The sequence below is a fragment of the Felis catus genome, chromosome A1, assembly GCF_018350175.1.
Source record: "Felis catus isolate Fca126 chromosome A1, F.catus_Fca126_mat1.0, whole genome shotgun sequence".
Taxonomy (NCBI): domain Eukaryota; kingdom Metazoa; phylum Chordata; class Mammalia; order Carnivora; family Felidae; genus Felis; species Felis catus.
The window spans coordinates 80,672,127-80,695,630 of record NC_058368.1 but is presented as its reverse complement, the minus strand read 5'-3'; the positions used below and the strand labels follow the sequence as shown (position 1 = coordinate 80,695,630).

The window sequence follows — 23,504 nt, the reverse complement described above, 5'->3', positions numbered from 1 at the left end:
AAACCCAAAACACTATGTCCACATCTTATATATCCTATTTACTTAAAACAGTCTCTTATCAAATACAGAAAACCAATGTATCAAAAGACAACAAACTAGATTTACAAACGATCACTTGACTTGACTTCCACCCCATCTTCAGGCCTTTGCATTTCGCCCCCATCCTGCTGACCAGTCACTATGAAGAGGTGTTCTCACCAGGGCAAATATGGACAAGAGTCTCCATGTGGCCATCGGGCCACAGGGAAATTTCTAGGTGATCTGCAGACACCCCCTGGGGTTTAATCCTACCAGCCCTATCTTCTTAGCTGTCACCATCTTAAAAAAAAAAAAAAAAAAAAAAAAAAGCTAAAGGAGGTAAAAATTCCTTTTCCCACCTGTCCTTTTTTCACAATTAGTCTAATAGCAGCCAGGACAAGATTTGAGCCGCCACAGCGAGGTGGTGGGAATGAAGCCGAGGTAGCAATGTGTCCCAAGTGAGTGTGGAAACGGAATCCAAAACACAAGATCCAACAGGAACCAGTTTCTATGCCAGAAGACACGAATCCAGTCTCCAACAAAACAAAAATGAAACCCAAAAGCCCACCTAGAAATGACAGTGCAGGACAGACACCCTGCGGTGCCGCGGCCCTGCTCCGGAGAGAGGGCAAGTCAGACCACGCGCACCGTCCCATCTGTACCCCCTGCCGCACTCCACCACCAAATGCCGGCAAGGAAGAGACGACAGAGCCCACCCATTTCCTGTCTGAGCAGATGAAGATTTCCTTACTACAACCCTGTGCATAAAGATACAGGAAAATGCAGTGGTTGGTGCTAAAACCTACCAATAAATTAGTTGAGGTCTACTTCCAAAAAATTTTTTAATGCAGCATTTAAAAAAACGGGGCGGGGGGGAGCTAAAAAAGCCTCACTCTTGGTTTATATTTTTGACAATTCTAAGAATCTTAAGTCCCACTATCACACCAATAGAACAGTTGAAACAGCTTAAAGTAACTGAACCAATCTTTGGTCTTCTAAGCCCATCTGCTTGAAGCAGCAGAAAGCTCTATATATTCTGGCAGCACCTAATTCTTAAAGTTTCCCTGGCAGGGTGTTCTGCAGAAACCTGGTCTCCCCCTGACAGCTCTGACCCTGTGCAGAGACCCAGGGACAGGGATCCCCGCAGGCTCTACAGGGTGAACCAGCAGAGTGTCACTCCGAGGGCCGCCCCCACACGCCAGCGAGCCAACGGTGACCAACCCCGGCCAGTCCTGCCCCGGCAGCCGGCTACCATGAAACTTACTCGAATTGAGCGTTTGCCGCGTTTTGGCGCTTGTGCAATAAGCTTCGATGACTTTCAGGATCTGCGCGTCTTCTTCCAAAGCAGCTGTGCCTGTCAAGACACAGCATGTCACAACTGAGCTAACGACAAATATGTGATACAGTCTAAAAACACATTTTCTTGTCAGATAATGGTTTTCCAAAATTTATGAAGTTTATATTCAAAAGGTTTGTTTTCTTTCAAGTATTTTTTTTACCTGCAACATATCTAGCAAAAGGTTAATATCCTAAATCTATAAAAGCTGCCTTACTAATCCCTAAGAAAAACCATATCCCTCCCATCCCAGAGTTGAAAACAGGCCAAGGAACAAGCAACTCACACAAAAACACCATGAGAAAAGAACTTTATTCTAAGAAGTAAAACGTTAAAACAAAGCATCAGGTTTTCACATAAGCCTGACAAAAAAAGTCAGACCGTCCCCAGTGCTGACAGGGACAGCGGGAAGGAAAGATCTGGAAGGAAAGCTTCCCACCACCCACAGCTGACGGGTACGTAGATAAGTGCAACCCTGGAAAGCTTTGGAAAGCGCATTTCCTCCAATCTCCGAGTTTGTGATCGAGATTTCATCTCTAACACTTATAAGGCACAACCCAGACCTTGAAGGAGTCTCTCCAGACCTCTTCCTTCCCCTAAGGATTACTCCAGACACTGGCTTCACCTATACTCAGACAAAGGCATGGAGGAGGATAGATCCTTCCGGACTAACAGCATCTACTGCTATCAGTCCCGGATACTTCCTGCTTCACATGACCCTATAGTTGAACTATTTCTCTTTCCTGAACTACTAAGTTTCCAATATTTTTTTGTATATGCTAAGATATTACATGTGGACATACACTTTAAAAGGCTCACCTACTCTGGCAAAAATGCAGAAGAACGGAAGACTTAAATATTTATAAGCTGTAGAAAGCCTCACCATTTTATAATAGTAACATACATGCAAAGCAAGCCAAATGTACTCTACCAAAAAATAGAAGTTCAATACCTTCTAGAAATTTTACAGTTTCAGGTCTCACGTTTAGGTTCTTTAACCCATTCTGAGTTCATTTTTGTGTGGGGTGTAAGTGGCCCAGTTTCATACTTCTGCGTGTAGCTGAGCAGTTTTCCCAACACCACTTGTTGGAGAGACAGTCATTTTCCCAATTGCATACTGCCTCCTCTGTCATAGAGCGGCTGACCATAGACGTGTGGGTTTATTGTGGGAATCTATTCTGTTCCACTGATTTAGGTGTCTGTTTTTGTGCCAGTACCATACTGTTTTGATCACTACAGCTTTGTAATATACCTTGAAATCTGGAATTATGATACCTCCAGCTTTGTTTTTCTTTCTCAAGATACCATATGAACCACTAATTCCAATACTGGGGATTTACCCCAAGAAAACAAAACCACTAATTTGAAAATATCTAATGCATCCATATGTTTACTGCAGCATTATTTACAATAGCCAAGATATGAAACCAACCCAAGTGTCCACCAATAGAATGGATAAGGAAGATGTGGTACGTACATACACACACACACAGGAATATTATGTATGCATCCATAAAAAGGATGAGAGCGTGACATTTGTGACAAGGTGAATGGACCTGGAGGGTATTGTGCTAAGTGAAAGAAGACTAAGGAAGACAAAATACCAGAAGATGGCACTCGGAATCCAAGATAAAAGCAAACAAGTACACAGAAAGCAAAGTCAGACGTGTAAATGCAGAGAGCCGATGGGCCGGGGGTGGGCAAAGTGGGTGAAGGGGAGTGGGAGGTCCAGGCTTCTGGTTACAGAGTGACTAAGTCGTGGGGACGAAATGCACAGCCCACGGCGCAATGGCAGCGTTTACGGTGACCGACGGCAGCTGCACTTGTGGACAGCACAGCAGAACGTACAGACTTGTCAAATCACCACGTTGTACACCTGAAACTAAGACGGCCTTGCCTATCAACCACACTAAGAAGAACAAAAACAAACCTCAGCACCGAGAGTTTCAGCGCTGAGAAACGAACTTAAACGTCACCGACTGGAACCGATCCTTTCATGACGAGCTCCTCCCTCAGGAGAAAAGAAGGTTTCACCCCCTGGAAATCAGCTTAACCTCATGGGCAGGTCACCCCTCTCCACCCAGAGAAGAGTGGCCTCCGAGCATGGTTACCTGTCCGCACAGCGGATCAGATCACTCCTGCTAGATGTCACCCGGCACCCAGAGAAAGCACGGATGCCAGAACGGGCACAGGCTCCCCCAGGACGTAGCGTGAACGGTTGTCACCGAGCCTCCCTTCCTCACAAATGTCACAGGAGATAAATGAGCAGGACAGCACACATTTTCGGGGTGGCATGGGCCCTCCCACGGACGAGGAAAACTCTCAGGATTCGGAATGTAACAAGGAGCCCGGTAACTTCAGCGCACGAAACATGACACGAAAGCAGCTGCTCACCAAGCAGGCAGACAGCAGACGCCTCGCCTCCTCCGCTGCTGTGGAGGCCCAGCTCTCCTTTTACCTCCAGTCCCTCCAAGCTCCTGGTGCGGGCTCCGCCCTCCCAACACCCGGACCCCATCTTCGTCTCTGCACCCCCTCTCATGGGGAGATCCCATGATCTCACCCCTGGCCGGGGCCTCAGCACCGCTGCGCCACATGGCCGGGCTGCGGCATCCCTGGCCGTCACCCCTGTAACGGCGGCAGTTCCACACCCAGTTGTGACAACCTAAAAGGTCTCCAGAGGAGAGTATCCCCCACAGTCCCTCCCCCAGGGGAGAAAACACAGCTGCAGGCTCCCTCTTCAAAAACATCTGAACCCAGGCACCTGGGGGCTCAGTTGGCTAACTGACATCAGCTCAGGGCACGATCTCAGTTTGCGAGTTTGAGCCCCACATCCGGCTCTGGGCCTCACGAGCGTCCACCGGGGCCCTGAGGCTTGTGCAAGCGCAGGGGAGGATCAAGAGCCGTAGCCGCGTGCCTCCAACAGGTGTAAACCACAGGGCAAAGGAAGTAGGAAGACCAGGTGGTCCCAGGTCGACCCTGCACCCCAGCCCAGCTTCCCCAGAACAAGGGATCGGCACGGAGGCCAAGAGACCGCGAGCAGCCCCATCGAGGGGAGAATCTTGCGTGCGCTGCACCGTGGGCGCCAGCTAGATCTCCTGCTGGTGCAGGGCTCCGCTATCGCTCCTCAATTTCCTCTAGACGTGACATTAAGGCTCAGACCCCCCCATCTGTCTCAAGTCTTTGAAAAGCCATCAGCCATCTCTCTACCCAACGAACGCTGTGCCCAAGACAGACCTGCATCCTCACCGACACATGCCGCACGTACTCACTTTTCCTCAGGGCGAACTCTTCATCTGAAGGCTTCCGCTCAGGCTTGCGCTTAGGTAGCAACTTTTTCATGGTCTTGGGACTCTTACTAAGATCCTAGGGAAAGAAAAAGGAAAAAAAATCATTCTGACAAATTCCAAAGACACTAGTTTTTCCTGGAGCATCAGCAAGGGTGACAGCATGAAATACTATGTCACTTCAGCCGCTCCTGCCAAAGAGCTTCCTACTGTACTCCCACTGTGGTGTCCTGGCCAGCTGCCGGGCGTTAATGGAAAATCAAGAGGGTGCGGGCTCTGAGGAAAACCCTCCTGTTACTCGGACCAGTCACAGCACAGTGACAACACACCAAGGAGGTGTCACGGGCTCGCAGGCAGCGTCTGGAGAGGAGACGGCCGGCTGACACGTGCAGAGATCCACGCGTACAGATTCCAGAGCAGACCCACCTGTTGCAGCCGAGCAGAAAGAGACCAGGAAAACCAAGGCTAGTTTTAGAAGAAAGGTAAGATCAAGTCCCTCAGGACAATACTTGAAGCCTCAGGACAGAAGGAAAGGGAACAAGTTCAGTCCATCGGCCTTGAGCGCAGATGCAGGCAGGCAACAGAATGCAGGCTGTGCCCCTGACGGGTCCACATGCCAGCACACGGCTCGGTCACAACACAACGGCCTGCAGCAGGACAGAGACAGCAGGCCAGAGTCCAAGGGGACAGGTGGGGCTTCACTGCTGAGTGTGTGTTAAGTTACAGAAACCGTTCATGACTCTTACAACATGACACCGATGCGACAGACTATGGGAGGAACCAGACTGGAAGCACAGAAGGAACACAGCTTGGTTTTCAAAGGGAGCGCTTCAAAATCTCTTCTGCTAAACCGTACAGCCTCTTAAAAAAGCAGGAAAAACGCGCTCCCAAAGACATACCGCCCTCCCTGCATGTGTCCTATGGCTTCCGTGTACTTCATGGTGAACAGAGAGGGGGCCCCAGGAACACACACACGTGCGGGTTGCATCCCGACCATGGACACAGCAGCGCCATGTGCACGCTCTGCGAGAGGACTTCCGCCGAGCGTCTGGAAGCACTCAGTGACACGAGGTGACAATTGCAGATCCTAACGTCAGGTCCGGCAAAGCTAGTGCAGCAACACAGCAAATTTGTGAAGCCCAGGCTCACTGCCCCCTCTTCCCTCACCCTTTCTGCCCCCTGGCTGGACACACTCAGTCCACTGGTTCCTCCCTAGCAATGAGGTCGTCACCAGCACTGCCCGAACAATCCGCAAAGGCTAAACGAGCAACAGACACCAACATCAGTCACGTAACCGCCCACGGCAAGGACACCTCGCACCTGGGCCTACGACCACTGGCAAGACGCAGGTCCTCAACAACAAAATTAACAAAACCCTGCAAAGGACAGGTTATAATTTACATAGTATTTCTGTGGGTCGTAAAACACTTAGGGCTACTAGCAAGGACGGAGGGCCTAGGTCCCTGGGTGAAAGGGACCTCAACTGGACGTGGAGAAGTGTACCGGGACACGCCACCTCACTCCCACACTCAGGCTCCCCATGCTTACACTCACAACCACACCCAGCGCCGCAATCATCAGATTCCTCAAGTTCAAGTATTTCTTTTTCTCAAGATGCTTCCTTTCCTGAAAGCAGGTTCAGCGGAAGCAGCCTGGTGTTAAAGCACAGGGCACAGCCCGCCAACTCGGGAGTAGAGGACAAACCACACTCTGCCACTTTTATTTGTGCATGCACTCTGTCTGCAACAGCTTTTGGTGACAAATGCAGGGTCCCCGGGTGGCTCTCACTCAGGCCTGGAAAAGGGTCCTATGGCCTTAGCAGAGCAGCACAGAGGTAAGCAAGACTCAGCATGACAAGACGTGCACAGTAACTGCAGGCTGAGCGGGAGGCCAGCCCCAGGGAGCCCTCTGGCTCCATGGGTCCAGGAGGCAGGAAGCCAGGGCCATTCGTGAAGGGCACAGCAAGGTAAGGCTGCAGTTCCCCAGTGATCAGTACTTTTCTCATGTCACAGAATCAGACAGAAACGTGGGATTCTCCGGATTTCTGAATGCACCAGAATGAAGCACAGAATAGCTGGCCTAACACGCGGAGATGTCAATGTCAAATTCTTGTTCGTCTGCGCTCAAGACCTCACCTCCTTGTAGCAGAGAGCAGCGGAAGGCCGCAGGGGCGGGGCAGGTCGCAGGCAGCTGAGGCTCCACGGCTTGGGGGTCTTCGGAGGCTCCAGAGGCCCCCAGTTGATGGTGGTGTGCGGAGTGCCGTGATGGGAGGGGTGGGGCAGCGTGTGGTAGGCAGGCGTCAGGGGTGCCGGCTTGCTGTCTGCGTGCTTGCCGGATGGCGCGATCGGATGAGAGGGGAGCTGGGGGGGAAGTGGGGGTGGGGGTGGGGAGACAGAGGGAGCAGAACACAACAGCTGCCATCAGGGGCCTCTCAACCAGACCCATGAGGTTCTGCCCACTTCTCAAACACTCCCACTGAAAAACCCCCAAGCCGTCATTTCTTTACTCTCCAACCCCAAGCAGTCAACTTCTAGGACAGCTATCTATTCTGCATCAGGTCAGCATGGGGGAGCAGGCAGGTGGCAGGATGTGGGGGCCCGGATCCTGGCACCCCACCACCACCTTTGTTTGTCATGGACGAACACCGCATAAAGGTGTTCCATGTAGCATAGATCACAATTTTGTACAAGAACAGGCATTTCTTATCCTGGGAAATGTGGTGAAGGGGAGAGTAATTCTCCCCAGTCACACACTTACTGCCTGCTGATTATGGGTAGGCAAAAAACTAGGGCCAAATGTCTGTTTTCATTAACAACAAAAAAAAAAGTTTTCCCGGACACAGCGAGGCCCATTTCTGTTGATGGCTGTAAAACCAAAAGTACAACTGCAACAAAAACCATATTGCCTATAAAGCTGAAAATATTTTACTGTCTCTTTACAGAAAAATTTTGCCAATCCCTAGAGTAAAACAAGTTACAAGCTGTTTTCTCAGAAAAATCAGCTCTAATCAAAATAAAATTATATGAAAACTAATTTTTCAGAAGAATAATAGGGTTTATTTTCCTGGAAAACCTGTCAATATTCCATCATACTGATAATTAAACGCAAAAATGTTCAATAATACTCAAAACCAGCCCATGACCTCAAATCACCCCAAACAATAAAGCCATGCTTAATAAAGAACGAAGTGTTCTGTGAGCTGGAAATCACAGAGTGAGGTCATCACTCAGAAGAAATCCCTTCTTGAAACACACCGAATGAGAAGCCTGGCACTGGCTGATGCCATGGCGCTCTGGGACCAGCGCAACACACTTCCTGCAGGAACCACGTGCCCACCCTGGTTCATGCGTGCGTGGGCGCGTCCCGTGTTGTCACAGGCCACATGGCCACCACACAACTCACAAGCGGAGAAAACGAGGTACAACAGCCCTTCTAGCAACAGCACCACAGTAATATTTGGATTGGTTTCTCCTTAAGGAAGTCAGAAGAGGTCATGGTCTTTGCTACAATGAGATTCTTCTTCAAGGAGGACCCTGCTGAGTATGAGGGAGGACACCCAACACCACCAAGAGGAAACTCCCTCAGAAGAACGCCTAACACTTGCCTAACACTTGCAAAGCCTGTGCGTGGCGCACCCTGGCGGGGTTCAGCTGGAGCATGAAGTCTTCCCTGACGTGGACTTGTACTGTTTGCTCTCAGGGTGTTGCTGACAACATGAAGCAGCACTGCCACTTCTCAGGCACACACACACCTGCACACAGAGTAGCTTTGGAATCATTTTAGTTCCAGGGAAGCTAAGCATTGTTAGCATTTTTTTTTTCCAAGTATGGAGAAATTACAAATGGCAGAGCCACTCAAAATGCGACCTTAGCTAAAGCCAACCAGCAGTCTCCACCTGTAAGCTGTTGACAGAAATCTAGTACAATAAAACTCATCAGAAAGCTATGCTACAGGGGCGCCTGGGTGCCTCAGTCGGTTAAGCACCTGATTCTTGGTTTTGGCTCAGCTCACGATCTCACAGTTTTGTGAGTTTGGGTCCTGCATTGGGCTCCATGCTGACAGCTCAGAGCCCACTTGGGATTCTCTCTCTCCTTCTCTCTCTGCCCCTCCCCTGCTTGTGCACCTGTTCTCTCAAAATAAGTAAATAAGCATTTAAAAAAATGTTATGCTACAGTCACTCTTCCTGAGCAAACACTGCAACGGTAGGGATGTGGATGCAGAAGTGAGCCACATGGTGGAAATTGCAAATAAAGATCACAACAACCTAAAGCGTACGTGAGAAAAAAGCACCACCTGGAAATGCCGTGCACTCACAGGTCATTTGTGAAAAGGGGTGTGTACTTTTGTTTAAGAGGAGAACATGAAAATGATTCCACACCAGTATCTTAAGCATAAAACACCAGTAACGACAAGTTTTAAACATGGATACTGTGTGCTGAGGTACTTCAAAACGTTTAAGTTTTTAAAAAGTCAAAGAGCTGGTTAGCTCCTCTACGAGGATAAATGGATTTCTTAAAACAGTGAGGCAAAAGCCACATTTTAAAGCCTTCAACATGAATCTGGACCTTTAGTTATGTTTTTATTTTAGAGAGAGAGCAAGAGGGGGAGGGGGCAAAAGGGGAGAATCTCCAGAAGGCTCCACTCTCAGTGTGGAGGGTCTGATCCCACGATCATGACCTGAGCTGAAATCAAGAGTGGATGCCCAACTGACTGAGCCACCCAGGTGCCCCCAGCCCTTTGTTTGTTTGGGGTTTTTTTAATATTTATTTATGTTTGAGACAGAGAGAAACAGAGCATGAATGGGGGAGGAGCAGAGAGAGAGAGAGAGGGAGACACAGAATCCGAAGCAGGCTCCAGGCTCTGAGCTGTCAGCACAGAGCCCGACGTGGGGCTCAAACTCACGGACCATGAGATCGTGACCTGAGCCACCCAGGTGCCCCAACCCAGCCCTTTGGATCACCATAAATACTTCTGTTTTTTGATACAACAGAATACAGTTAAGATTCTCAGGAAAAAACAAAAACACATATGGATGGTGGCTCTTGAGGTTTTAGGTGAAAACCCCCTGAAAGTTCGTATCCTAGGCCCCCTCTGAGCAGAAACAGCTTCCAAGCCAACTGCCATCAAACCACGTACAAAGAGGCACAATCTAGGCACCATCGGTGTGAGGCGACAAGCTATGTGACAGGGACTCGCCAGGATCCCCAGAGAAACACAGGTATGAATTTATACTGTTGAGCCACACACGGATTATGCTTCAAAACACCTGCTCACTTGCTACCCCCCCCCACACCCCCAGCAGCCGACCCCACAGCGTGGAGAGGTACAGGGGTCCTTACGGTGTGAGACGGCACAGAATGGGGCTTGATGGTGGGGTTGCCGACAGAGGTGACCTTTGTCTGCTTCTGGAGATGGTCCACCCACTCGTGCAGATCCTGCTGGTTGTTGCAGGACACGAGGATCCGCTCAATCATGCTCCCTGGAAGGGAGGAGAGACACACTGAGGCGGGAAGATGGGCAGAAAGCACACGCGTGCGCACACACACCCACGGAGAGGGCAGCAGCGCTCCAACACAGCCCTCCGGACGGTCCAGCCACAACGTGCACACACACCGTGAGCTGCCACTCATCACCGTGACAGACAGCGGCCAGAGAGTCTGTGCCTATCACCTGATATTTCAAATGCATTTCTATGATTTTCACTGTCCTCAAGCTTTGTGATTGTCATTCCTGTCGTTGGTAGCTTTCCCTAAAAAAGACCCCCCCCCACAAAAAAAAAACAATTAGTGCTTTTCTAGTAAAGAACGTACCATTATCAAAACAAGTATTAATAATTTTAGGAATGGCAGAAGCAGCACCCTGTAAAGCGAAACAGCTGACTGTTGCCATAAGCATGCATAGTACAGACTTTTCCGTCAAATAAGGAACCATAACACTGTAATAAAAGGAAAATGGAGTCCGCAGTAAGGTCCAGAACGAAAGCAAATTCCAGCTGACACATTTCTCTGAATGTGAACACCAGGTCCCAAGAACGTGGCCTATCAGGATCAAAAACTAAAGGAGGCGCTGATTCGCCTCATGAAGAGGCTCAGAGGAAGTTCACGTTTGAAGGCAACACGGGAAGCTGGGACAAGAACAACTGTCCGGGGGCCACACTTGGCTGTCCGCCAGAGGGGAGGTGGGGAGTTGTGCTGAGCACCACATGGAAGGCACAAAGATGGGGACCAGCACGGGCGGGGCCGGCGGAGAGAAGGCATTCGAGTCGGGCTGCACAGACCACGGTCACAGCACTCAGACGCCCTTCCCAGGCCACCATGCACAGAAGAGGAAAGCAGGGTCCCATTGGTGGCATGAGGCTCTCACTGGCACGTTGACACCAACACCAAGGGCGAATGTGGCACGGGCCTCGAGCCTGTCCTGAACGGCCACCTCTGCTCCCTCAGGTCACAGCAGAGCTGGTCCCAGCCTCTCGGGGTACAAACCACAAAGCCAGAGTGCGCTGGCAGAAAGGACTCAGCTTTGTGTTTAGTGGGGCCACCTGACAATGGGGGGGCGGGGCTGCCGATTCAGGGGAACCGGGGTAGGTACCCGCCCAACAGCACACTCGCGAACTCGGAGGCACGGGTTTTCTGGGTTTACTAGACACATCAGCTTTATCAATTTTAAAGTGCTCCTTCTGGAGAAAGTGTGTGACTCCTCCTCCTCTTTGGGGACCAAGCTCTCTGTGGAGGCACACACACGCCACAGACACGGAACTCAGGATCCACCCGTGCACGTGTCCAGGACGACACAGAACAACGTGCCACGTGGGGACTCCTGCTGATGCAGGACTGAGGACTGGCCAGGCCTGGAAACAAGCCATGGGAGAGAGCACGCTGCTCTAAGTCACAGAAAACAGGCAGTGAGGACAGAAGCAGCTATTAAGAGAAAAAGAAGCTACTTGACACCACAGGTTACGTTTCTGCAGAGACACCAGACCTCTCCTTTTGCATTTTCTTCTCACATCAGCTCGCACATCTTCTCAGTGTCAGCAAAACGACCGACTAGAGAAAGGTTCCGTGATCACTCACCACTAGGTACATCACCTGGCCTCAGCCAGGGTCCCTGGCTCTGCGCCCGCCCGCCACTGCACCCACCGGGCACCACGGTGGCCAGGAAAGAAGGGGCAACTAAGACAGGACTCGGGCAGGTCACCTCAAGCAGTCGGTGCCCTTAGGAGGCAGCCCTACAGAGGTCACTGGGGTCCCCCCCGCCCCCCGTGTTTGCTCAGGACCAATGCGGGGACATCTGCAGTCATGCGGAAACAGGCTAAGTGTGACATACTCGACTAGGTGACACTATCTATACACACAGCACCACACCCAAAATAAGCCTGGAACAGATTCTGAGATCCACAGCAAATAATAACGTGTAAACCGAAAATGTACTTTACCTGATAGATAAAACCACTCATCCTAGGACTGGCAGATAACATCAGCAAACTATTTGGGAAGAGCAGAAGGTATCTCTCATTCTTTTCCTAACGTAAAAGAACAAACAAATCCAAGTAATTTGTTTCAAAACACACAGATGTGAGAACAAGTATTTACATTAAGCATTATGAAACATACTGAATGTCCTTCCAACAAATTTTATCAGCTAAATTAAATGCAAACAGAATTATGATAAAGTCTCAGACTCACTGGCAGCCCACGTAGCATCTTTTAAAAACAACTGGGTTAAGGAGTTCAGCTTTGCCATTAACTCTTTTTCATCTAAAATTTTCTTTTTATGGTTGAGAGAGAACAGAACTTGTCGAGTTTGGGTGCTGTGGGGAAGAACAGGTGGGCCTTTCAAGCTCGAGGGGAGGGTAGGATAAAATGTTAAAATCAACTGAATGATTCCTGGCACTTCCCTTAAAGCCTAATCAATTCAATACTGTTTTTGTCCATGCTGTAAACCTTACCTAGTTTACATGAAAGATTTAAAAGCATCTATATTAAAAACCATTTGCTTCAATGGGGGGGGGGGGATGCCCCAGAGAGACCACAATAAAGGACGCAAGTTTCCAGGAACGTAAAGGAGACCAAAACGAGGAACGCAGACGGCCCTTTCCCAAGCTGCCATTTCCACGCTGCCCACAGAAGCCCAGGGGTCAGGACGCAGGGTCCTCAGGCAGACTCCTCAGACTCCAGCCGCATGCCAAGTGCGCTGGAAACCGGTCCTGCACTCTGAGCCTGTCTAGGGGGACTTCTCACACTCTGTTCCTGAAGACGCCCCACACACTTGTGGGGCTCAGAGCACAGGCTCGAGACCCTCCACTCGTGTTCCCAGCCACTCTGCACAGCACAGCACGTGGCCGTGGCGCTCCTGCCCTGCATACCTCACTCCCGGCGCACTGGACCATGACCTGGGACATGTAAACGACGCTGCCCAGGGTCGTGATGTCATCTCCCTCCCAGCTCCGGATGGCTTCTGTCAGGATCTGCAACTCCAGCTCCTTCCTTTTCCGCACCTCCTGACACTGCGCCTGGGACACACACCACCACGGTCAGGAGGTACGGGAGCCCCCAGAACCTCAACTACCGGCCACGCGACTTTGAGACACATCATCTGCTGAATGAGAAAGCGTTCAATTCACAGGCATAGAAGTAAGAGCTCTGGAACGAGAGACACGGCTTTAGAACAATACAGCAGATCTTGCTACTTCTAGAAGAAAAAATGCAGACTGGACAAGAAGAGACTTTCTGGCTTTACTGGTCTCTGCTGGCACAAGGACTGAGCAGGGGCCAGGAGTGCATGCTGCACGTGAGGTAAGTCAGGCATGTTCCAGAAACACCAGCGGCATGGCAGCAGGGTGAAGGAGCAGGACCACCTGGTCCTCACCGAAGACACAGCCCACAGAGCAAGACCTTCATAAGGAACTATCGTGTCGTGACTTTTTAAAGGTTAAACGATCATTTTCTGGTGTCGACAGCCCAGTAAAGCATGCAAATTTACCACCACGGTAAATAAACTACCGTGATTATTTTGTATTTGAATACACCCAAATTCTCGCTCTCATTTTCTTTCATCACCTAACTTTTTTAGGGGATAACTTTTTCTACATTCATCTGTCATAATAATGCTGAGGGAAAAAATCATAATACGCCCAGTCACTTACTGAGAGGTTTTTGAAGGCAGTCATGGATTTTTGAATATCTTGTCTATCTGGATGATAATCCTTTGAATAAAAGAAAACACTATTAGCTTTCATGAGGCAAATTGTTTTCTTCAAAAGGCACTCTAGAGACTGGCTTGAAACTTTCCCAACCCTTTCAACCCACAATAGGTCTTATTCTTCTCAGCACTGAAGTGTTATTCGTACTCTTGTGGGCCCAGTAGACTTTGGGGAAACCGTGGTCTAGAAGACAAAAGCCCAGGGGCAGCTGGGTGGCCCAGTCAGTTAAGCCTCTGACTCTTGATTTCAGCTCACGTCATGATCTCATGGTTCGTGGGATTGAGCCCATGTTGAGATCTGTGCTGACGGTGTGGGGCCTACTTGAGATTCTCTTCTCCCTCTCGCTCTGTCATGCTGTCTCGGTCTCTAAATAAATAAACGTTAAAAAAAAAAAAAAAAAAAAAAAAAACAACAGACAAAAACCCATGGCAGGACCCAGCACCTCCTCCCAGCACTGGCCTTGCTGAGGCTCTAAACCACAACAGCAGAGGGGGTTGGCAAGGAAGGGAGCCAGCAGGCCCACCCTACATAGAGAAAGTTCGCCAACCTGCACCCATACACAGCAACTTAAACCCAAGTTTCTGCCAGGCTTGCGGTCTGCTTTTCAAAACTAAGATAAATACCCATCATGAACGGATTGATTCTTTCACTCTTATTACTGTATAAACGCTATGCTTACCATTTGTAACCAAGTGTTCCTAACGGGGCACCTCAACGCTACTTAAATCTGAGCTTAACGTTTCGTAGCTTTTGGAGACTTTTCTAACAGCAGCCGTGGGTGACAGAGATCAAGGAGGACATGTAATTTTGTAGAGGGAGGGGAAGGAGAAAACACCATTTAACAAAATCGTTTTGAAAATCCTTCAAGTTAAAAACCTTTGCAAAAACACTTCTGTCGGTTCCCGCCTCTGACACAGACGGCGAGCTTCCCTGACGGGGGCGGAGGGCCCCCGAGCGGCAGCATGCGACAAGCAGTACCTCCATGTGTCTCTCCAGCTCCTTGAGCAACGTGGGGTACTTGTCCAGGCGCATGAACGGTCTGCTGAGGCCGGTGGTCAGCACCAGGATCCCCGGGCTGCTGGCGCCTCTGGTCTCCATGAACTCTCCCAGCTGCTCGCTGAGCGGAGAGAGTGGACGGCGTAGTGGTTAGAGCCCGCACACAGACAGGGGAAAGGCCCGCCCTGCCGGCAGCACCGGGTGGGGCAGCTAACGGGTGCTTAGAGCTCTTTGTGCTTAGAGCCACACTGGCACCGGCTACATTGAGACACCAAATGTGAACACCCCCAGAAGGCTCATGCCATCACTCTGGTTACGGGCAAACCCAGCTGGGCATAACCCGGCACGGGCGGTCCGCTAAGCAAACCCACACCTTCCATTCATGGAGGCCACCTGAGCAAGCCTCGTTCACAGCTGAGCTAGAAGATGGCCATCCTCTGGGTCCCTCGAAATGGTGACACAAAGTAAAAGATGCTTTACGGCCACAGTGAAGTGAACCGGGGCGCAGATGCCCTGGCTGCACAGGAGGCCGCCCAACAGCCCCGAAGCATTCTGTGCAAGCAGCAGGCACGAGGCAGCACCATCAAGTAACGGACTCTTCCACTTAGGCTTGAAAATGTCAAAAGCACGGTCACATCACCACCTCACTTAGCCTCATGGTAGAGCGCGACCACACTTGTAGATAAGGAGACTGAACGCATATCTGGAAATCCAAAAGCTGAAAGCCGTGCCTGCCTATCTCCCCACTCCTGCCACTTTCACCACACTGCTCATCTAACCTGGTGACCAGCAAGGCCCTCGTGAGGCCTCCACGCTCACGCACTCCAGGTTGGCCCCAAATGCTCCAGTTCAACAGCCACGGCACCCGGAATGACCCATGAAGGTCCGGTGTGCAGCTGTGAGCATCACGCTTGGTCACCTGCATCAGGACTCATGCCGGGGACTGAAGGTCTGGCACCTGTGTCCCTAGTGCACGTGACGTTCAGGGTCCAGGCTAGAAGCCCCACCTGTGTTCCTCACTGTTGCCCCTGTGCACCACTCGAGACAGGGGGAGTGAGGGGCACACAGGCTGGGAGAGGAGCAGACAGCAGCTCAGGTCACCCCTGTGAAGAGCAGGGTGACCGCTGAGCCCCCACGTCGCACTGCGAAGGACATTATACATGAAGCCAAAAAATGTGAGAATCCCTAAGAATATCAGAGCACATCAGTCCTTAGTGCAGGCTGCCTGATCTGACCTCAGGGACCCAGCCACTGCCTCACCTCCTCCATCCCTTCCTCCCCAACTCAGCTACACCTGCCCACCACCCAAGCTTCTTGGGAACACCAGCCACACTCAGTGCTCCTGGTGAAAACATGTACAGTACTTAGGCTAAAGCACCTGAAACTGCTAGTTCAAAAGTAACAAGCAAGAGTAGTTTCCTACAGTTCAACTAAACAGAGCTCACATTGGAAACGTCAAGACAAGAATCGGTGCTGGCACAGCCTGCATCTTACCCAACCACAAGTGACCTCACATCAACTCTGTGACCACACCTACCAGGGAAAGCGGTTCACTTAACTGAACCAACTCAGAAATACATGGTTTCAAACTTCACGTTGAAAACCAATCAATCACTATGAAGCTAGTCTTACATTTCCTACACAAGCAAGACTTCTTCAGAAAGCTACTGCTCCCTAAAATTGGGTTAAAAATTAGGAGGCCTGGTTAAGCACGGGATGCTGCACTGCAGTGAGAGCGCACGACTGGGCTGTGTGAACACAGCAACGGTGTGGTTAGCAGTACCTGCCAGCTGCCTGCCTACCCACCTATTCAACCACCGATACACACACACACACCCATATACATCCATACACACACACACATACACATGCATACACACATACATCCACACACACAGACATACACACACATACATGCATACACACATACATATATATCCATACACACATGCATATACACACAAATATACACCCATACACACAAATAAACGCACATATACTTCCACACACCATATACATGCATACATACATATACGTACATACACACACACATCCATATACATCCATCCATACACCCATACACACATATACATCCATACACACACACATATACATCCACACATACGTATACGTCCATACACACACATATATACACACACCCATACACATATACCCACACATACATATACACACACATCCATACATATCCACACACACACACACACACACGTGCATACACCCATACATCCTTACACACATATATACATATACATCCATACACACATGCATATACACATACACACACACACACACAACCATATACACACATACATACGTATACATACATACACACATCCACATACATCCATACACACACACACCCCCATACATCCATATCCACACATACACCCATACACATACATCCATACACACACACACACACACACACACACACACACACACACACACCCATACATACACCCATCCATCTACACCCATCCATACACACACACACACACACACACACACACACACACACACACACACACGCATACATACATACATTTACAGGTTTTTAAATCAACCCTTTAAAGAAACATATATACATATTTTGAAGGTATTATCAAAGTCAAAGCCAATTATAAAAAAGGGAGGTTTCACCTAATCCTAATTATAAAAACAACACTCTTACAAGGACAAGAAAATGATTTTCATCCCTGTAGCTCAGCCCTTCATGGTGATACAACTTAAAACCAAAGAAGTTGTTGAGCCTTCTCTGGTGGTGTGTCGGTATGTGTGTGTGCGCACAAGACATGAGTCAACATATCTGTGTTCAGAACCCCAGGTCTTCAGAGGATGGTTCTGTCAGGAAAATCCTGGGACTTCGAGGACGGAAACCTGGCACGGTGGTGGCCCAGGGTCCACGCCAGGGACCATGGGGCTCTGTTAGCCATGAGCAGCACCCGGGAGCACCTGTGCCTCCTCCCTTCTTCCACACGGACTTCTCTCCTCTAGGAGGGGCAGGTAGCCGAGGAGTGCCCCCAGGAGGATCCTCCCAGCCACTCCCCTGTGCTCAGCTTAAATGGAGGGACAACTGCAGAAAGGCCTGGGAAGGACAGAGGAAAGGGGACTATGGCTGGGCATCCGAATCCCCAGCAACGGCACCTGGCCCTGCCACATGGCGTCATTAGCACACACACCCACAAGGGAAGGCACCCAGTGGGTGTGGAGGTCTCCATCGTCCTTGCCAACAGGTGGGGGCTGACCCCAAGTAGGGCCTGGGAGCCCAGGGTCTGGCCCCTCTGGCTGTAACTGCTTTATGTCTCACACACATGGAGCCTGTGCCACTCTCCTCACTTCTCATTCCTCAGCAATGGCCGTCTCCTCCAATTACCCTACCCGTCCCTACACTGGAGGGTGAAATGACAGCTTTACAGGGGAGAAATGCATGTGTTACCAGCATTTCTCTAAGTGTTGGACAACTGATCAAGCACAGTCCCATAAAATCAAAACTTTATAGTACTAGGAGTATATTTTGACTCCTTTACTTTTTTTAAGAGACCTAGAGACTGCATGGGGTGGGGGAAGGGTGAGGGACGGTGGGGGGGGGAAGAGGGTGAGGGCTGGGGGGGGGAAGAGGGTGAGGGCCGGGGGGGGGGGGAAGAGGGTGAGGGCCGGGGGGGGGGGGGGAAGAGGGTGAGGGCTGGGGGGGGGAAGAGGGTGAGGGACGGTGGGGGGGAAGAGGGTGAGGGACGGTGGGGGGGAAGAGGGTGAGGGACGGGGGGGAAGAGGGTGAGGGACGGGGGGAAGAGGGTGAGGGACGGTGGGGGGGAAGAGGGTGAGGGACGGTGGGGGGGAAGAGGGTGAGGGACGGGGGGGGAAGAGGGTGAGGGACGGGGGGGAAGAGGGTGAGGGACGGGGGGGAAGAGGGTGAGGGACGGGGGGGAAGAGGGTGAGGGACGGGGGGGAAGAGGGTGAGGGACGGGGGGGAAGAGGGTGAGGGACGGGGGGGAAGAGGGTGAGGGACGGGGGGGGAGGAGGGTGAGGGACGGGGGGGAGGAGGGTGAGGGACGGGGGGGGAAGAGGGTGAGGGACGGGGGGGGAAGAGGGTGAGGGACGGGGGGGAAGAGGGTGAGGGACGGGGGGGGAAGAGGGTGAGGGACGGGGGGGGAAGAGGGTGAGGGACGGGGGGGAAGAGGGTGAGGGACGGGGGGGAAGAGGGTGAGGGACGGGGGGGAGGAGGGTGAGGGGAAGAGGGGGGAGTGGGGGAAAGGGGGAGGGGGGAGTGGGGGAAAGGGGGAGGGAGGGAGTGGGGAAGGGGAGGGGGGATGGGGGAAGAGGGGGGATAAAGAGAGGGAAGGAGGGGGAGAGAGAGAGGGAGGGAGTGGGAGAGAGAGAAAGAGAGAGAAACCCCAAGCAGGCTCCATGCTCAGAGCCTGACACAGGGCTCAAACCCACCAACCAGGAGATCATAACCTGAGCCAAGATCAGGAATTGGACACTCAACCAACTGCGCCACCCAGGTGCCCCTCAACTCCTTTAACTATAATCCATGCAGGGCCTTTCCAAACAAGAAAAACCACGAAAAAGTCTATTCAGAATAGTCATGTTTGATATTACAGGATATGAAATTTTCTAACTGTATTTATGGCAGAGAAAAAGTACCAGAACTAAGTTCTATTCCTCACCCCTCCAGAAACTAAGAATTTAAGAGAAATTTATGCAAACCAAAGTAACTTCTTCCAACATCCATGATCTTAGAAGGCCACAACATGTGCAGTTCAGTCTTTACAGATCATGTTCTATTTTAAATCTAGCACAATAAAACAAAACAGCTGGTTCCAGCCGCTTCGGCAAAACAATGGCTCTTTCAGCTTAATTTCTACTGATGCTGGTAACCTTACACAGCACATCTCCCCTGCAGTTACTGAAAGGACACTGTGGACTCCAACAAAAGGAACACGCACGCAGAGAACTACCATGTAGCCAAGCAAAAAGCTAACAATTACAGTGCCGGGAAAAAACAAAACTCATTTTACAGACTGAATTATGAAACCTAACTCATTCAAAATAGGCAGCCAGGAACGTACATCTGCTATCGCGATAACGTGAAGGGTACCTATAAGTTCTTACTCCAAAGCATGGGCAGTTCTGTGCAGGCATTCCCAAGATTCACACTCAGACTTTAAGCACAACAAACAATCCTACGATTGCAAACAAAGTCTGTACAACTTCAGATCAGTACACTGAATCAATCCTTCAAAAATATACTGAAGCACAAAACAGATTAACCTGTAAGCGTGGCAGCTTTTAAGACGTCAACATGCATAGGAAGCAGGACAGAGGTTACAGGTTAAGACGCCAGATGAAACGTGGTGAAAAGGGCCAACCACAATCCCGTCTCAAGTTACCAACTTACGCTTGGGAAGCAGGGTCTGACTGGCGGGCAGAGCGGGGCCCCTCACTGCCCAGAGACCTCAGGAGGGCACACAGGCAGCGCATCCTGCCCCGCCAGGCGCCCACAGGCCCGAGGCTGGCCCTCCCAGAGCAGGCTTTGTTCCCCCCACCCCGCGACACACCGTGGGGAGGTGGCACAGAGCTTGCCCCGTCATCGTGGGGACAGGCGGCACCGACATTCCAGTGGGGACGCAAAGGGTCACTGCCGTAATAGCACACGAGAGGGATAAACAGCACCTACACGCAGGCGTCTCCCTTCAAAGTCTGAACGTTTTTGGAAACTAACAGTCTGAATCACTTTAAATGTGGTCTTCCGGACTCACTTCTACAGGGGAAAATATTTACCATCAGCCCCAACACTGTCCACCCTACCCACACTCTCTATACTCCCAGCCTGAACCACACCCCCCAAAAAGGAGGGAGAATGACAATTTTACCCTAACATCCTGTTTGCTTTCTATAGATCTCCCCCACTGCCACGTCACTAATTCCTAATCCCTAATTGTGATTCTCACAAACACAAAGGTAATCCTTGCATTTAACTTCTGTGGACATCCTAATTCCCAGGAGGAGGTGGCAGAACACTCACGGGCACACAGGCTTCGTGGTTTTAGGAAGGTATACACCCACACAGCCACCCTCCGGCACAAAGGTGAGGAGGCAGACTTAACAGGAGAGCGCGCCACAGTCCTTCGGGGTTCCCTTCTGTGAACCCTGTACATCCTGACCTCCCTTTCTTTGGCCCCCCAGCAGAGGTGTACTCCTTCGTTTTAGTGCTCACGGAGACCCTGCGGTATCTGAGCACGCCCATAAAGTCAACACACAGGGTCCTCCACAGGGGTGCAGATGGGACCACGATTAGCATTCATGCTGGAGCACTCACCTCGCTCACCCGGATCTGGTCTACACGTTTTGCTTACTGCTTACAATAACCCTACCAATCGGCACTCACAGAAGGGATCTAAAACCCAGGGAAAACAGGGGACTTACCCACAGCTCACCAGCTGAGTTTGAGGCAGGGCTCAAACCAGGCCAAAACAAGCCAGAGGCCCTCCCTCCACTGCCACCAAACCAGCCACACTCACAGGATGGTACACTTGAGCCTCAGCTCAGTTTACAAAGAGCCCAGCCATGTCTGCTTACCAACAGTCCTTAAGTTTTAAGTTGAAATACTTCATTAACTATTTAACTATAACTGGGGCGCCTGCGTAGCTCAGTCAGTTAAGCATCTGACTCTTGATTTTGGCTCAGGTCATCATCTCACGGTTGTGGGTTTGAGTCCCACCTCGGGCTGTGACTCTGACAGTACAGAGTCAGCTTGGGATCCTCTCTCCCTGCCCCTTCCCCACTTGCACTGCATCTCTCTCAAAACTAAATCAACTTAAAAAATATATACTTGGGGCACCTGGGTGGCTCAGTCGGTTAAGCGCCCGACTTCGGCTCAGGTCATGATCTTGTTTGTGGTTTGTGAGTTTGAGCCCCTCGTTGGGCTCTATGCTGACAGCTCATAGCTTGGGGCCTGCTTCAGATTCTGTGTCTCCCTCTCTCTGCCCCGCCCATGCTCATGCTCTGTCCCTCAATAATAAACGTTAAAAAAAACTTTTAACTAAAATTAAAATTACATATGTATGTATGTATACACACACACACACACACACACTTAACTAGGGACACATGGGTGGCTCAGTCGGTTGAGCAACCGATTTCAGCTCGGGTCATGATCTTACCAGTTGTGAGTTTGAGCCCTGCGTCAGGCTCTGTGCTGACAGCTGGCAGCCTGGAGCCTGCTTCAGATTCTGTGTTTCCTTCTCCCTCTCCACCCCTCCCCCACTCACTCTCTCGCTCTCAAAAATAAACATTAGAAAAAAATTTGTAATATATATAACTTTAACTTACCCTTCATGCTACTAAAATTTTTGTTCATTTATGGTTTAAAAAAATTTTTAAACTGCTGTTTTCAAAAGTCACTGTGAAAATTTTCCTAACACACTTAACTAAAAGTTCATGCCTGAGAAGCAAAAACAGAATCTCTGCGCTCAGAGCGGCCCCGGCCAGTGACTGAGCCACTCTTCCAGCACCTTCCGGTTCTTGGGAAAAGACATGGGCTTTTCTCGCCAAACCAGCAGGAATCTGTACAGTCTGTTTCACTTGTTTTAATTTTGTTCCAGGTTGAAAAGCTGAAGCCAATGGTCTCCAATTTAAGGTTGTACCTGTAAGACCCAGCCCTAATTTTATTTTATTTTTTTATAGTTCTCTTTACATAATACACCCAAAGTATAGGAGTATTGTACAGATGAGCTAATAAGCTCCTCTAACACAACAGAGGAATATCTAACATGTGCAAAGCAGAATGCAGGGAGACACTCAGTTCTGTGCTCATGACAGGTAATTTTCATACAGGCTACAATTCATTCCAAACCACACATGGTTGCTCACACGTGTGTTCAGACTACCGTTAAGCAATGAAAGTTCCTATGATAAATGTATTCTATGCACTGCTCTCAGGCCAGGCCCGTATGACTACTGAGTGCATGAAATGTGGCTAGTCAAACTGAATTTTTAATTACTTTTTAATTAATGCTTAAATGAATTTAAATCTAAATTTACACAGCTACGTCATTAGGTACCAAAGCCCTAGAGATATGGCCTTGCAATTTTTGGGCATAGAATAATGTAGCGTTTGAAGAGCACACTCAGCATTACCAAAATATTTTCTCTGCCAGGCGTTTTATATTTTTATACACACACACACACACACACACACACAAACATACACTGAAACCTTGAATCGCAAGTAACTTGCTGTGCGAGTATTCTGCAAGACAAACATTTCTAATAAATTTTAACTAGATAAACGAGCAATGTCTTGCAATACGAGTCATATCGGACGCCAAATGTCACATGATCACAACCAAGTCAATGGTTCCTGAAATTCGCTTTGATGTATGAGTGCTCTGGGCTACAAGCATGTTTTCCAAACAAATTATGCTCATAAACCGAGGTTCTACTACATAAAAACAATTTATGTATACAGATACATAAATATATATGTACACGCACACACACACAGTAAAACCTTGGCATATGTGTAATTATGTATACTGGCCATATTTTTTAATCCAGCATTTTCTCTCACAGCCAATCTAATTACACTCCATACTTCCACTCTTAGGAACTAAGAGAAATGGGATTCTGGCATCCTGGATTTAGCCTA

General features: G+C 49.9%; 1 protein-coding gene across 10 annotated transcripts in view; it reads right to left on the bottom strand.

The window, feature by feature from the left end:
• The window catches only part of ARHGEF7 (Rho guanine nucleotide exchange factor 7), a 134,076-nt gene that overhangs the window by 13,763 nt on the left and 96,809 nt on the right, over window positions 1-23,504 (bottom strand). For all 10 annotated transcript variants that reach the window (XM_023253241.2, XM_023253248.2, XM_023253259.2 and 7 more), the window contains 9 exons: window positions 14,816-14,954; window positions 13,781-13,840; window positions 13,001-13,147; window positions 12,071-12,157; window positions 10,309-10,387; window positions 9,978-10,117; window positions 6,774-6,998; window positions 4,624-4,717; window positions 1,283-1,372 (listed from right to left, as the gene is read on the bottom strand). In XM_023253241.2, coding sequence (XP_023109009.1) covers window positions 1,283-1,372; window positions 4,624-4,717; window positions 6,774-6,998; window positions 9,978-10,117; window positions 10,309-10,387; window positions 12,071-12,157; window positions 13,001-13,147; window positions 13,781-13,840; window positions 14,816-14,954 — 1,061 coding nt within the window. The remainder of the gene's footprint in view (window positions 1-1,282; window positions 1,373-4,623; window positions 4,718-6,773; window positions 6,999-9,977; window positions 10,118-10,308; window positions 10,388-12,070; window positions 12,158-13,000; window positions 13,148-13,780; window positions 13,841-14,815; window positions 14,955-23,504) is intronic.